We start from the raw sequence: 15,954 nt of genomic DNA, 5'->3' as shown, positions 1-15,954 counted from the left end.
TGCCACAGCTGTGTTCCACAGTCCCACAGACCAAAAGGAACGATAGGTTTCTGTCTTCAGCTTGATGGCATCCCTTACTGCTGTTGTCTACCAGTGGGTTTGGGGACTGCCGCCACGACAGACACCAACCACCTTACGGGAATAATGATTGGGTGCCTCAACAATGGCAGTGCGGAAAATGGTCCAGTCACACTCAATGTTGTCCGCCTTTCGGGCATGGGGGTAAATTGCTGCCGGACATGAAACTCTTTCTGACAGAGCATTCTGCCAGACATTCCTTGCAAACCCTCGCAATACGTTTGGGTCTGCCAGGTCGGCCATCTTCAGAACTTCTCTGTCTTGCACACCAGCTCGGGCTGTCTCTCTGCCAGAAAAATAACATTCCATGTCCCTAAAGCCAGCTTCTGTAGCCGGGGATCAGACCGCCTTTGGCCGCCACCCAGCTCTCTCTGCACCCTTGAATGGGGGACAGGTCTGGACTCTCAGAACAGTCACATCCTCACACTGTTTTACCACTTAGCCAACTATTGTAACATGCAAAATGTGGCTTGTCAATGTCTTACTGACATATGCAAGGACATTCCTGAAAAACATGTTGCATGGATGGCAGAATACATTCTTCCAGAATCTGCATATACTGCATTATTGATGTCTTCACAGATGCGCAAATTACCCATGCCATGGGCACTAATACCCCCACATACCATCACAGATGCTGTATTTTTAACTTTTTGTTAAAAACAATCCATGCTCTTTTTTGACACCTTATCCATAATTCCTGCAAACAGTTTGTAAGTGACCTTGCCACTTCTCCAAATTTTGGAATTTAAAATTATGAACCATAGGCAATGCAATCTCGAAATTCCTAGGAATTATATGTTGTGATACCTTGTTCTTAAACTGTTGGACATCACACATTTGCTCACTAAGTGGTGAACCTCACAACATTGTTTGCACTCAATCATGACGATCACGTGTTTCCAATTACCTGTTCAGCTATAGAATGGTCCTCATGGTTTTTTGATAATTCTTCAACCTTCCTCTTCTGGTTTCAGCACTTTCGCAAAACGTGAGAATTGTCTCCCCAAAAAAATAGTTTTAACATTAATTATATCCTTGAGATTTAAAGGGTCGCCACAGTCATATACTGAGGTGTTTGTTCAGCATTATGTTATGTCTCCAACAATCGCAAAGGGAAGGCTGTTCCATATCATAATTGCTGAGTGAAGAAAGCTACTGTTGAGTAATTTGGTGTTTGATTTAGGGATTTCCAAGGTGTTGCTTGGTAGTGTCCTCCGGCTAATGCGACCTGGGATGTGGGGTGTGGGTAGCAGAACATTGACTTCCACTGGGTAGCTGAGGGTGTGCAACTTACAGTTTCACTCCCAACCACTCTTCAATGGCTCAGGTTGCTGATGGCATACTGCTGTAGGGTAAGGTCCTTATCCACTCCAATAATTTTTAAGGCCTTTTTTCTGGATGGTGTCAAGCCGCTTGAGAGCGGTCTGAGTGGCATACATCCAGGCTAGGCAGGAGTACTCTATGAAGCTCTGGACCCTGGGTCTTGTAGATATTGGCTCTGCATCAAGCTTGTTGGCCAGCTTCTGCAGTGCTCCGAGGCGTTGTCCAACACATTTGCAGATGTTGGACAGATGAGTGGTTCCTGAACCTACACTTACTTGGTGAAACGGATTTTGGTGGAAACTATCTGGGTGAGATAGACTCCGCTTTCTGGACAGGCTCATGGCCTTTGCTGGGTGACCTTCTAGATGTCAGCACACTTGAAAATCAGGGTAATCTTTTTTTATTTGCATTTTACCCAACATCCCAACTTGGAACTGGTTCCATTATAGCATTATAGAAGTATTCTTTTTTATCTTATTTTGTTTATCCCTCCAGTGAGACAGATGCTAAGCCAACCCTGAATGTGTCTCTACTTTCCATCTACTTCCTGTTAGAAGAATGCAGGGATTTCAAGCACACATTGGTCCCAAATTTAACTATGCCTGTTGTAGGTGTTTGGGGTATCAGGTGTAAAATACATCAGGATCGTCTCTTTCATATGTAAAAGGGGATTTTAGAACACAGAACACCTCAAAGATGATAGGCACACCCATGTGTGCCATGTTGGAAATGATGTCACTGTCCTCTGGTGGGATGCTGGCATGCTGAAGCAGCTTACATAAGTTTTCTTCTGTCACACCTGAAACATATACGCAACACATACACACACATGCACAGTTGAGATATAAGCAAACATTGTAAACATGTGTAAAACATTCACATCTATAGTGAGGTGGGAGAAATCCTGGAAATTATTAAGTATCACAAAAGAGGTCAAAATTTTGGATAATATATGAAAACAGAAATAGCAGTGCTGAATTTGTGAGCTAGGTTACTCACAAATGAAGTAAGTCTCTGTTTATTGATTATGGCAATGACGGAATAGTAGTAAAAAAGTATACAAAATAAGCCATTTAAAAATTATAAAATGTGCATTTACTTGGGTGAAGTATGTCTCAGATTCTGATTATGCAGTACAGTATGAAAAGTACACATCTGACCATTCTTGAGAAAGATGTAAAGCAGAATGATCCGAATCTTGTCACAGACGCTGACATTGGTGTCCAGTAAGATTGGTACAATAAGCCTCATGGGATCTTTTATCTTCTCACCCTCTGCATCAGTGCCCATTGCAAGGTCCTTTCAGAATGGAAGAAAAAGGTCAAGAGTAATTTGCTTCAGATGTGTAAAACTTGTTTTCATAACTGGGTTCAGTGTTGGTATGGTTGCACTCAGGGGGGCACTTGTAACCAAGTTACCATACAAATGTATGATCTTTTTAGAAAAGTACAACATCACTGGTTTGACTAAATGGAAAGAAAAAAAACACCCACTGACTCTTAGCTTAGATTCTCTCGGGTACAATTTATGGCAACTCGACCCACCGCTGGTCAAAGTTCATGTTCATCATTGCACACGGTACTAACGATTGTTATTTATTATAATTATTTTTTTAATAACCTGTTCCACACGGCAGAGTTTGTCAACCGTTCCCTGGTAGCGGTTCATACAATCTTCAGCCAGGTGAAGGTGGGTTGAATACTAAGAAAAAAAGATCATTAGAGTAGTTGTTTGAGAACAAGACAAAATTTGACATGCAAACATTTGCACGTTGAATAAAAATATGTTACCATATTTTCCGCACTATAAGATGCACTTAAAAACTTAAAATGTACCGTATTTTTCGAACTATAAATTGCGGGGTTTTTTCATAGTTTTTTGGCGACTTATACTCAGGAGGGACTTATAAGTGAAATTATTCACAATTTTTTACTTGATCATTAACACATTACTTACTAGTATAGTTGATCACTTCACGTTATTTTCCCTTTAAACCGTATGAGGGCGCACTATGGCTGTGGAATAATTGCAGCCTCACTGACAATTCCATTCACTGACTTCCGGAGTCAGGAGATTTAATGATTTGAAATGGTATCGGCTGAAAACAGCCCTCAAAATAAAGCAACCTACCTCAAATCAAAGCACGGCTGAATAAGATAAATAACATGGAGAATTCTTAACACATACTGTAAATATGTTTTTAGAGCAGCTTTTATTGTTATAACAATTTTAATAACAAGGTACAAGTGTACATACTGTAAATATGTTTTTAGAGCTGTTTTATTATGATAATGATTTTTCTATAAAAAGGTATAATGCTCTTAAATGTGTTTTTAGAACTCTTATTATTATAAAAAAAATATATAAAAAGGTCACGTGTACGAACTGCAATTGTGTGGGCACTCCCTGCCTTCTGCTGACGTGTGGGCAAATTTCGTGCCATAATCCCTCAATTAAAAAGTTTTACTTTGAATTTTATTTTCTTAATTTAGGGATAAAAATCCATGATGTAGTGAAACCGCGATAAATGAACCGCGATGTAGCGATTACTGTAATTTGAACTGCAACTGATGACGTCGGCGCACACGCGGCATTGTTTACATAAAAGACGAAGAATTCGATCGATTGATTTAAAGATTTGGAGTGACACAGATGGTTTGATAAAATTGTTTATATTATAGCTATTTGATATATAGTTTATATATCGTTATATGGGCCTGTGGAATAATTTGAACTGCAACTGACGACAAGTCCGATGTCAGCGGCACGGCGCACACGCGGCGTTGTTTACATAAAGGACGAAGAATTCGATCGATGGATTGAATGATGGGGAGTGACAGATGGTTTGATAAAGGTATTATTTATGTTATAGTTATTTGGATCACTGTTAGTTACGTCAGGCCCGTTCTCAGCTCCTCGCTTGTTTATATGTCACGTTAGCATACCGTATCGTTTAGCCAGTTATTGCTGGTTCATGTCTGTTCTTGATGTTGGATTTTGTCAAATAAATTTCCCCCAAAATGCGACTTATACTCCGGTGCGAATTGTATACGTTTTTTTTCCCCCTTTATTGTGCATTTTGTGGCTGATGTGACTTATACTCCGGAGCGACTTTTAGTCCGAAAAATACGGTACTTAAAAAAACATAATGCGCCTTATAATGCATAGCGCCTTATATATGGATCAATTGATGAATTTGTTGATCCATACTGGTTGTCCACAGCGCTCTGCCAAAATGTTTCCGTACGTTTTAGTTTGATGAGTAAATTACAAGGTCGCATCGCTTTCAGAATCACGGCAACCGTGGTCAGGGGCATCACTGAAGTAAATTACTACTGGTCGATCGCATGACCTTTAAAAAAAACATTTTTTCTATAGGCTAGAATCGCTTGATTGACATACATATAAGCCTATCGGGAGGCAGTCACAGTGAAACCCCCCTCTCACCGCAGCAAGCCCGGCATCAAAGCTAATAAGCAAAGCAACGCATTACGCATCAACGCACACACTCACTTTTTTCTTTAAAACTAAAGAACATTTATGACCAGCAAAAATTAGTGGAGTTGCTGGACCAAGTAAGAAGCCAAACCGAATCACTTTAATTCCATTGCTTGATTGACATACAGGTAAGCCTATCAGGGGGCAATCACAGTGAACTGCAGCGATTTGGCTGCGCATACAATGGTCCCCCCCCCTGCAGCACATAGACACCAGAGCTTAGAAGCTAATCAACGCATTACGCATCAACGCATGCACTCGGTTCATTCTTTTAAACTACCGTTTTTTTTCGGACTAAAAGTCGCACCAGCCATAAAATACACAATAAAGTGGAAAAAAAACATATATAATTCGCACTGGAGTATAAGTCACACTTTTGGGGCAAATTTATTAGTCAAAATCCAACACCAAGAACTGACATGAACCAGCAACAACAGGCTAAACGATACGGTATGCTAACATGACATATACACAAACGAGGAGCTGAGAATGACGTAACATTCAGAGTTATTCAAATAACTATGACATAAATAACACATTTATCAAACCAGCTGCGTCACTCCAATTCATTAAATCCATCGATTGTCCTTTAGGTAAACAATACCGCGTATGCGCCACCTATGCTCTGCGTATGCCCCGCTGACGTCGGACTCGTCGTGAGTTGCATTTCTAATTTTTCCACAGACCCATATAACGATATATAAAGTATATATCAAAAAACTATCATATAACAACAATATTATCAAACCATCTGTCACACCAAATAAGTAAATCCATCGATCAAATTCCCCGTCCTTTATGTCAACAACGCCGCGCGTGCGCCGCACAGATCAAGTATATAACTATATTGTAGTGTTAACAAAGTACCAGGAAAGATGTGGGTTTGGTAAACGGCTCTTTATTTAACAAAACAAGAGTTCAACAAGCCAACAACTACTGAACTGTAACGATAAAAACAAGTTGACACACAAAATAAAATATATAAAATAACTATAAAATAAATAAAAGTCATTAAAATCATTAAATCCTTCAAACGTGGGTCCCTTCGTAATCTTCATCATCCCGTAATCGAATACTTTGTCCTTTATGTAAACAACGGCCACGCCGCTGACGTCACTTGCAGTTCAAATTACAGTAATCCCTTGCTACATCGCAGTTCGTTTATCGTGGTTTCACTACATCGCGGATTTTTGAATTTTGAACATTTGTGAAAAAATTCATATATAAATCTGAGTATAACCCCCCCTCCCCAAAACTATGAAAAAAACGTGACTAATAGTCCGAAAAATACGATAAATAAAGTTTATGACCAGCAAAAATGAGTGGGGTTGCTTGACCAAGTAAGAAGCCAAACGTATCACTTTCATCCCATCGTTTGATTGACATACAGGTAAACCTGTCAGGAGGCAGTCACAGTGAACCCCCCACCCCTCATCGCAGCACATAGACACCAAAGCTAAGAAGCTGATCAATGCATTACGCATCAACACACTCACTTGCTTCTTTCTTTTAAACTAAAGAAAGTTTATGATCAGAAAAAATGAGTGGGGTTGCTGGACCAAGTAAGAAGCCAAACCGTATCACTTCGTATCACTTTTACACAGAAACGGACTTTACCTCATTGACTGGGTTGACATTCCCTTTAGCACATCACCATCTAGTGGATGCACACTGCAACCCTAGTCAATCCCAGTTCGATGCAGTGGCTCTATTCTATGCGCCTTTTAATCCGGTGTGCCCTATATATGAAATAATTTCTAAAACAAAAGATTCAATATAATCTGGTGCACCTTATAGTGCAGAAAATACGGTACTATTTTATTTGTGAAGGCAGCAACAGCAAACATGAACATTTCAACAATTGCTTTTCTTACTTTGCTTAGTTCCTTTTGATACTGAGGCATTTTCTTCAGCATCTGTGACAGTTCCTTCATTGTGGTCTGAAAGACAAAAGTGACAGTAATGAGTGATGAATTTGATTTGATTTGATGAATTCTCTTCTGACCTTCTTGTTGGCATGTGCACTGCTGTGCAGTCCTTTAGCAGTGACCATATCTATTTGATGATATTATCTGAATATTCACCTCAGATAGTATTGGAATATGGAGGCTAGTGTTTCCTTCTTTATTCTTGCTGTACACTGATAAAATAAACCAGGTGCCATCAAAATATAAGTATGAGACAAGCGACCAGGTTATTCAGGACAGGACATTTTAGCTACAGCTATTTACATCTAGAGAAGTGAGTATGAAAAACCTGAAAAACTGTGGAAAAACTTAAACTTAATTTTTCCAACTCAAGAAGAAAACATTACTGGTGCAACTGCTTGTGTCATTTGATTCATTTGACGTGTTCAACATGACAAACAAGTCTGAGTAAATGTATAACACAAAATGTTTAATGTATGAGACAAGTATTCTGATGCAATTGAGGGGAAGGTGGACATTGTGGTCTTTGGGGTCAGCCTCATCAATGGAGTAGCGGAAATTGTGGTGGTGACCACCGGGCTGTACAGCATGGGTAGGCAACCCCGGTCCTTGATGATTCATGATGAAACGGATTGTTATCCAGCTTCTGCAGACCTTGCTAATTATCTGATCATCTGAATCAGCTATGTTGCAACAGGGAGACAGAAAACATGCAGGACGCCAGCTCTTGAGGACCGAAGTTACCTACCCATCAGGTACAGTATGGTATTAGTTGTTGATTAATTGATTCATTGTTGCATATAGCCCCTCCGTGAGTCGTCACCTTTTCGTGGTGGAGGGCTTTGTGTGTCCTAATGATCCTCGGTGCCAAGTTGTCTGGGGCTGTTTGCCCCTGGTAGGGTCACCCATGGCAAAAGGGTCCTTGGAAACCGTCCAGACAAAGCACGGCTCACTAAACCGGGTAGATAGAACTTGATAGCCTTGGCAGGCAATCCATCTAGGGATATGCTCACCCGAACGACGTACAAGACTGCTACAGCAGACTAGGCAGAGGAAACCCTCCAAGGGTTCAATGGCTGGGAAGGCGCTGCAGCAAGGCATTGTGGCATGCTAAGGGCGTGACAGAGCACGAAAGACGTCACGGCCATCCACTGCGGCAGGAGAGGTCTCCAGGCGTAATGGTTCTCTGTAGCACTGGGGTAGGTTTCTTCTGAGAGGTTTTCCCCGTGCAACGGTTCTCCCACTTAAATCAACATCACGCACAGGTGTCTATGCTACTCAGTTTCCCGACACACACTCAAAGTCCTACGGCATTGGGGGAGTGGCGACGGTGGCAGGTGGAGGTAACCACTGGAAGTCATTAGTCACAAGCCTGCAAGTAGGCGGCCTGGGAACAAGTGGTTGTTTTTTCTACGAACCCAGGGCAGCGGAGAACCCCGGCAGCATCCTAGACGACTGAGCAGCCTCTGTAGGATCGCACTGCTCACCCTAGTAAGGGAAGGGGCCAGAAAAGGTGCCCTAAAGAAATTCCTACCCTAACCAATCTGGCCAGTTAACCGCGGTTGGCAAGATTTACCACCTGCGGTCAACCACAACAGAAACAGAAAAAGAAGCTTCTTATAGGAACTTGGAACTTATGGACAGAGATGATGGTGTCATAAGACCTCAAAGAAGAACAGCACTCGTAGCCAAAAAACTGGCAAGATACCGAATCGATATTGCCACAATAAGTGAAACTCGGATTGCAGAGGACGGATCAGTGTCCGAAACAGGAAGTGGATATACCTTTTTATGGAAAGGAAAAGCTAAGGACGAAGAAAGAATACATGGTTTTGGATTTGCCATCAGGACCAGCCTTCTCAGACAGATTCCTAGCCTCCCCACTGGCATCACTGAGAGACTCCTGAAGCTCCACCTTCCTATCAGTAACAAGCACTTTCTCACCATCATAAGCACCTACCAATGGCAATGTTTCAGGCTATATATCTCGTCCCTAAAAGGAGTTGTGTTATTTCTTTTTTGATATTGTACATTTACTTTATACTAAATCAGTGCCTGCGTTATACAGGTCGACTAAAGGTACCCTTTAAGCAAGGTTGCCAATACAACCAGTGGTTTCCAGCTGACCTAGACAGGAATCAGCTAAGGAACATTCTCGAAACTTCCAGAAAGGCCACCTCACGGACCGGTGAGGTAGTGCCGATGAGGTAATGCCAGGAGCCTATAAAAGCTTGGTTCTGGACAAGAAACTTGCTCTCTCTCTCTCTCTCCAGTATGCTGGCACTTCTTGCCCGGATAAAGAACGCCGTTTAGACGAAGATGGATTGTCATTCTTTTTGAGATTGGACCAAAATCTACTAAAATGAATTTTCAAAGTCTTCAAATTTAATTTCATCAAATTTCAAGCTTCAAATAGGTCTTTGTGGAATTTTAAGCGTCAAGGAAGGCAGAGGAGACAGCCGCTTCAGGCAGAAAGGGGAAGACGCCAATGTTACAGCGTTGGCTAATCTCCTCATGGCCAGACCTTTCCTCTTTTTTTAAACAGAATTCAGATTTTGGAACAAAGGAGAGGCGATCACGAGACTTGTTCAACCAAATAGGATTTTAGACCTTTTGTCTCCTTTTGTTCTGAGATGGTTGTGGAATTCGTTGTTGTAATTTCGATTTGTAATTTTTTTTTTTATTATTCATTAAATTTCTTCTTAATCCCTTATTCGGTTGTCGATTATTTCGTATTAACTATGTTGAGCATGGTTTTATATGCAGTGATTAGAACTTAAATTTTTCTTTATTTCCCTATCATAGTCATTCTTTCAATCCGTTCAATTCTTTTTAAAGTGAAGACAGCTTTAATCCTTAACATCAGGAATTGTCAGATCTGTTTCGAAGTAGTTATCTTCAGCTCAGCTCGGGTGAGTGCGCTTTAGTAAATCAACAAATTTTACCAAAGACAGATAAATTTATCCGAGCGATAACAAATGCTTCAAATCAAAAAAGGGGAAGTAGCCGCTGGTAAAAAGGGCGCAGTCATCTTGATTCCGGGCCTCAAGTGGTTACTCTGAGTTTCAGAGTGACTTTAAAGGGATTGGCGTCCTAAAAAGAATGAATTAATTCTGTCCGAATTGATATCTTAGAGGCAGTTAGAAACGGACAAATCCTTCCCCGCCCTGACCTGGAAACTCTCGTCTCCCTATGAGGGTTGCGTTACAGCAGCGGGGTCGAAGGGGAGTTTAACCCTTTAAACGGAGGGTCGGGTCACTTAAGGTCGATAAGTGCTGATCTGACACGTGACAGCAAAGATATTCTTTCGACAAGGGCAATATGAGGTGCAGATTGTTAGACCGACCACAGATTTGTGCGAACAAAACTCAACATCCATACCTAATCTACCCATATATCAATTATTGCAACGTAATTTGGGCCAGCACTCATCCTACCTACCAAGTTGAATCGTATTTGTTGTCTACAAAAGCGTTGTGTCCGAATCATTCTACATGCTAACTACCTGGCTCATCCACTACCGTTATTCCAGGAACTATCAATTCTCAGCATATACCAGGTAAACCTTCTCCACACAGCTCAGTTTGTCTTCAAAGCAACCCACAATCAGTTCCTCAGCACACTCAATAGCTTTTACAGGAGAAGGGAAGACTATTACTGCCATAACACCAGAAATAAGGCTAGACTTGTGTTGCCCTCCATACGAACGTCCCTGTCCAAATGTAGACTTCATTTTAGGGGTGCCAAAGTATTTAATCAACTTCCTATCCATTTCTTTTACCTTTTGTCCTACATGTGTGACCCGGCCGGGGTTTGAATCCACAACCTTCCAGTCTCAGGGCGGTCACTCTACCACTAAGCCCCTGAGCTGGTCATCTATGGTGAGCTGAAAGAGGGCTCACAGCAACGAGGACATTCCCAAACTGGGGTACAAGGCCACTCTGAGAAGCAATCTGAAGTCGAGTGATATTCAACCACGCCATCTGGAAGTGCATGCTCGTGTGAGAACGGAATGCAGGTCTCTCACTTTTAAAACACCCACTGCCTTTGAGAGGGATCGGCGACAGTGTTTAGCTGCAGCAAGGGGCAGATGTCACAGAGCAGCGTCCATCTCAACCCAAAATGCAGGTTTTAAATGTAGCACCTGCGGGCGCTTATGTGCTTCCAGCTTCGGTCTGCGGAGCCACATGCGCAATCATCGCTGAGTACAGAGACAACGTCATCATCGGACCCCGATGGACTACCAAGAAAAGAAAGTTGGACATAGGGTTACACCCTGAATTGGTCACTAGCTAATCCAAACTCGTTTGGTTGTACTTTACAAATATGTACCCATTGTACAGACTTTCCATTCCACAATGCCACGCAAAAAAGTTTCAGATTCAACATTAAGAATGTGTTTGGCTTTTGCATACCAACAATGGTGTGTTCACCAAGTTGGACTATGAAACTAACAAGATTTTTTGTAAGGTCATGATAGGCTATTGGAGATTAGATTGGTCATCAATCAAAAAAGACAAAGGGACACAATTGTATCTTTACATTTTTAATGTCTTAACTAGGGCCAGAAGAGGAAGCTGTATTGCATGGAAAGTACTCCCACAAGCGCAGAGGAGTACGTTACATGCAATTCAACCCAGTCAATAAGCAAAAACTCCAACTGAAGATAAACGTTTTCGTCAATGACCTTTTACCTTAATATATTTTCACTTTATCTGCGCTGGTGGCACAATGGCATATCAACATTTCTATGAAATTCTTGCAGCCACATTGTGTCCCTAATTTTTCATGATTCCTTTGCCTTTGTGCACGTGAATAAAATAGACTAAAATACAGTCAAATACCAAGAAAGATTGTTCTAAGTAATGTGGATGTTCTTCCTCTACCTTTTCTCCTGTGTTCATTTTTTTGCTGGCAGAAAATTCTTTCAGAGAGCGAGTCACAGCCCTATGGAAACAAGACAAAGATAACATAAATCCTGTCAGCATATTTGTTAAGAAATACAAAAGTAAGCTTCGGTAATCTCTGCTGTTATACTTGCTCCTTCAAAAATATTTCACATTACCATGTCAAAAAGGGTAATATACACTCACGTTGAAACTTCAGCAATGTGTTTATGTCTCAGAGTCAACCAGAGGTCATCATCTTCATCCAGTAATACTTCTTTTGTTCGAGTCTCCCCCATTCCACTGGTCTCAAACCTGACATCGAAATGTATACAATGAGCACCTCATTCCAAATATTCACATCACCCACGCTTGTATTTTTCTCATTCCAAATATAACAGTTTATCTTTGGCCTATCTATTACGAAACATCCCACTTACTAAAAATTAAAAAATTTCTACTTTAAAATTGACACAGCGAGAACAAATTCCCTCATCTTCAACATGCGTATTTCTGCAGGCATGTTTTGCTCATGGTTAATTCGGTAAGACTCTATGCAGACTATAGCAAACAAGCGTAGTAACGGTATCTTGATACCTGAACCTATGTGTTCGGTGAAACAAAATCATCAGTTCTGATGAACCAAGACTATTTGTCCTCAATTGTGTGTCATTGTGGGAGTGTTCAGATGTATCACACAGAAGAGAGTGAATATGTGTCAATTTTCGTTAAAAGGGGACAATGCATGTTTAGCAACATTATTCAAGGTACAGTGATCCCGCGCCACTTTGCGCTTCACCTATTGCGGCCTCGGTTCATCTCTGGTTTTTATGAAAATAAATATTGCGGATATATTCGGTGCATCGCAGATTTTTGCAGCGTCACTTGGAGCGCAGGCCTTTGTTCGCCCATAAGACTTTACAGTACACAATTTGCCGGTAGAGGAGATGAGACCAATGGGAACATGTTGATCTGTATCCTTGCCTCTGTTTGGCTTAGAGCTGTAAGAGCAGTTTTGACCGCGCTATATCTCAGCCTCCCACTACGTATCCACTCTTCCACTTCGTTCGCATCAGCACAATCAGCAGCATCTCTGATGCAGTGCTTCGTTTTGTCAAGAACGGGGCAGAACAACCAAATGCAATACAGGCTCTTTAGTTTAAAAGAGACAAGGAGGGCTGGAATGCCGCCAAAGCAGGACAACAAGAGAAGCTGTTGAGCCAGTCAGCGAGCGCGCATTGTATGTCATCGAAGCAGACGGTCATAGCAATCTGGTGGTCGGGGCCAGGCAAAGGTCAAGCCAAACAGAATCCAGAGCAGATCATAAAAACAGTGAATCATGAAACACGCATCACGCTACACAGTGGACCAAGCAACCGGGAATTAGGTGGCATAGCAAAACCAGGTGGCAGACATACGTGTATCGAGGTAGACGAACCACTGCAGACTGATGGGCTTACGGGGTTTAAATACGCACCCTAATCAGCTGGTAACAAGGGCACAGGTGGCAGCGATCAACACTGATTAGCGCGAGCATCTCCGCATTGGATATGTGCACCCCGCGGACCAGCGCAAACACGGCAATAGCAGAGCGGAGCCGTGACATGTTTACGGTAGGTTTTTATTTTTTTGTACCTTTGTGAGATTTAGTGAAGCCCTAAAAATGTTTAAAAGTCAGTTTAACTTTAAAATGTTTAAAACGTGTTCAAGAATACAATTATCGTAATTTCCGGTCTATAAGTTGCTCCGGAGTATAAGTCGCACCAGCCATAAAATGCACAATAAAGTGAAAAAAACATATATAAGTCGCACCGGAGTATAAGTCGCACTTTTGGGGCAAATTTATTTGTCAAAATCCAACACCAAAAACAGACATGAACCAGCAACAACAGGCTAAACGATACGGTATGCTAACATGACATATACACAAACGAGGAGCTGAGAACAGGCCTGACGTAACATTCAGAGTTATTCAAGTAAGTATTACATAAATAACACGTTTATCAAACCATCTGTGTCACTCCAATTCATTAAATCCATCGATCTTGCTTTATGTAAACAATGCCGCGTATGCACCGCATATGCTGACGCCGGACCCGTTGTAAATTGCATTTGTAATTATTCCACAGACCCATATAATGATATATTAAGTATATTTCAGATAACTATCATATTACAACAATATTATCAAACCATCTGTGTCACTCCATATCATTAAATCCATCGATCAAATTCCTCGTTCTTTATGTCACCAACGCTGCGCGTGCGCTGCAGAGATCTAGTATATAACTATATTGTAGCATTAAAGTACCAGGAAAGACGTGGGTTTGGTAAACGGCTCTTTATTTAATAAGAGTTCAACGAGCTAACAGCTACTGAACTTCCAGCCACGGAGGTGGAAGAGAGCTCCATAAAATAGGACCGTGCGTGCGTAAAAACCATGTCCGAGCCCCATCCACGGTCCACGGACAGCCACCCGGCCGAGCGCCGGCCCCCGACTTCCATCCACGGAGATGAAAGAGAGCTCCCGTCGAGAAGGATCGGGCGTGCGTAAAAGTCATAATAGTTTTTCAAACCGTCTGTCACTCCAAATCATTAAATCCTTCAAACTCTTCGTCCTCTGTGTCACTTACAAACAAACCCGCTAATGATGCCGGTAGTACGTGGGGCCCTTCGTCATCTTCGTCATCCCGTGATCGAATCCTTTGCCCTTTATGTAAACAACCGCCGCGCGGCACGGGTGACATCACTTGCAGTTCAAATGACAGTAATCCCTTACTACATCGCGGTTCGTTTATCGCGGTTTCACTACATTGCGGATTTTTGAATTTAAAAAATTTGTGAAAAAAATCGCATATAAGTCGCTCCTGAGTATAAGTCGCCCAACCCCCCACCCACCCAAACTATGATAAAAACCGCGACTTATAGTCCGAAAATTACGGTATTTCAAATATTGTTACCCAATTATGCAATGGAATGTGTGAAGTTGATTTCAAATTCATTCTTCTTGCTCCTCTTTGTTAATTTAGATGATTTTTTTTTTCTTTTTCCTCTTTTGAACTCAGAGTTACAGTGATAATTTGTTCAAACATCCATCCATCCATTTTCTGAACCGCTTCTCGTCACGAGGGTTGCGATCGTGCTGGCGTCTATCCCAGTTGACTTCGGGCAGTAGGTGGGGGACACCCTGAACTGGTTACAAGCCAATCGCTGGGCATACTATCCACACTCACACCTTAGGGCAGGGGTGTCCAAAGTCCGGCCCGCGGGCCAATTGCGGCCCGTGGTCAAATTTCATCAGGCCCGCAGCCTCTGTGATAAAATCTTTAGTATGTGGCCCGCCGCCATTGTTGACCAGCGCTTTAATACACACGTACCAAAGCTATTTTATATTTATGCCGCAGAAATGTAATCTCGCGCGACCCGGCGTGATTTCACAGCGAGAACATGACTCCAGCTGTCCTGCTATGCGGCGCATGCGCAAGTCAAATGCGGAAATAAACCCGTTGTAAAAAGGGTACGCGCGAACCGGCTGCGTGAACCCTGTGTAAAATGTTAATGAGGCGAAAATAATTTTAAACTCATACATACAGTTCATACAGTTTGTTCAATGTTATCGTATTTTATGTATTACTTATAACTCCTGTTTAAAATGTTCATGAGGCGAAAATAATTTTAAACTCATGTAAATTTAAGGTATTTCATACAGTTTGTTCAATGTTATCGGACTCTTCAGATATGAATGAAAGGCAGAATTTGTGTTTTTAGAGTTGTTCACATCTGCCTGAGTGGCTTATATTTGGTTATTTTGTGACAATTGGGAGAATGAAATTTGTTTTATAACAGTGTTTATTTGAATGAAATTGTAGTAAAAAAAATGTCCGAAAAAACTACTGGCCCCCGGGCCCCTTCACTTTATCAAATCTGGCCCTCCTTGCAAAAAGTTTGGACACCCCTGCCTTAGGGCATATATTAAATACCGTATTTTTCTGACTAAAGGTCGCTCCGGAATATAGGTCGCATTAGCCAAAAAATGCACAATAACGTGAAAAAAAAAACATATATGTAAGTCACTCCGAAGTATAAGTCGCATTTTGGGGGAAATGTATTCGACAAAATCCAACACCAAGAACAGACATGAACAAGCAACAACAGACTTTGTGAGACTTGACTTGGAAGTTAAAGTCTCGGGACTTGACTTGAGACACGACTTGAATGACTTCAGTGTTATTTAGTTC

General features: G+C 41.6%; 1 protein-coding gene across 3 annotated transcripts in view; it reads right to left on the bottom strand.

Annotated features, from left to right (window-relative positions):
* LOC147057659 (syntaxin-binding protein 1-like) overlaps positions 1–15,954 on the bottom strand; it is a 61,328-nt gene that overhangs the window by 23,868 nt on the left and 21,506 nt on the right. For all 3 annotated transcript variants that reach the window (XM_085910738.1, XM_085910739.1, XM_085910740.1), the window contains 6 exons: positions 11,924–12,031; positions 11,717–11,777; positions 6,777–6,842; positions 3,025–3,105; positions 2,565–2,703; positions 2,094–2,203 (listed from right to left, as the gene is read on the bottom strand). In XM_085910738.1, coding sequence (XP_085766864.1) covers positions 2,094–2,203; positions 2,565–2,703; positions 3,025–3,105; positions 6,777–6,842; positions 11,717–11,777; positions 11,924–12,031 — 565 coding nt within the window. The remainder of the gene's footprint in view (positions 1–2,093; positions 2,204–2,564; positions 2,704–3,024; positions 3,106–6,776; positions 6,843–11,716; positions 11,778–11,923; positions 12,032–15,954) is intronic.

The sequence above is a fragment of the Syngnathus leptorhynchus genome, chromosome 4 (genome assembly GCF_054491065.1).
Source record: "Syngnathus leptorhynchus isolate UIUO chromosome 4, UIUO_Slep, whole genome shotgun sequence".
NCBI classification, from domain to species: Eukaryota; Metazoa; Chordata; class Actinopteri; order Syngnathiformes; family Syngnathidae; genus Syngnathus; species Syngnathus leptorhynchus.
The sequence above is the reverse complement of the archived record's forward strand: the minus strand, read 5'-3'. Positions and strand labels throughout refer to the sequence as shown.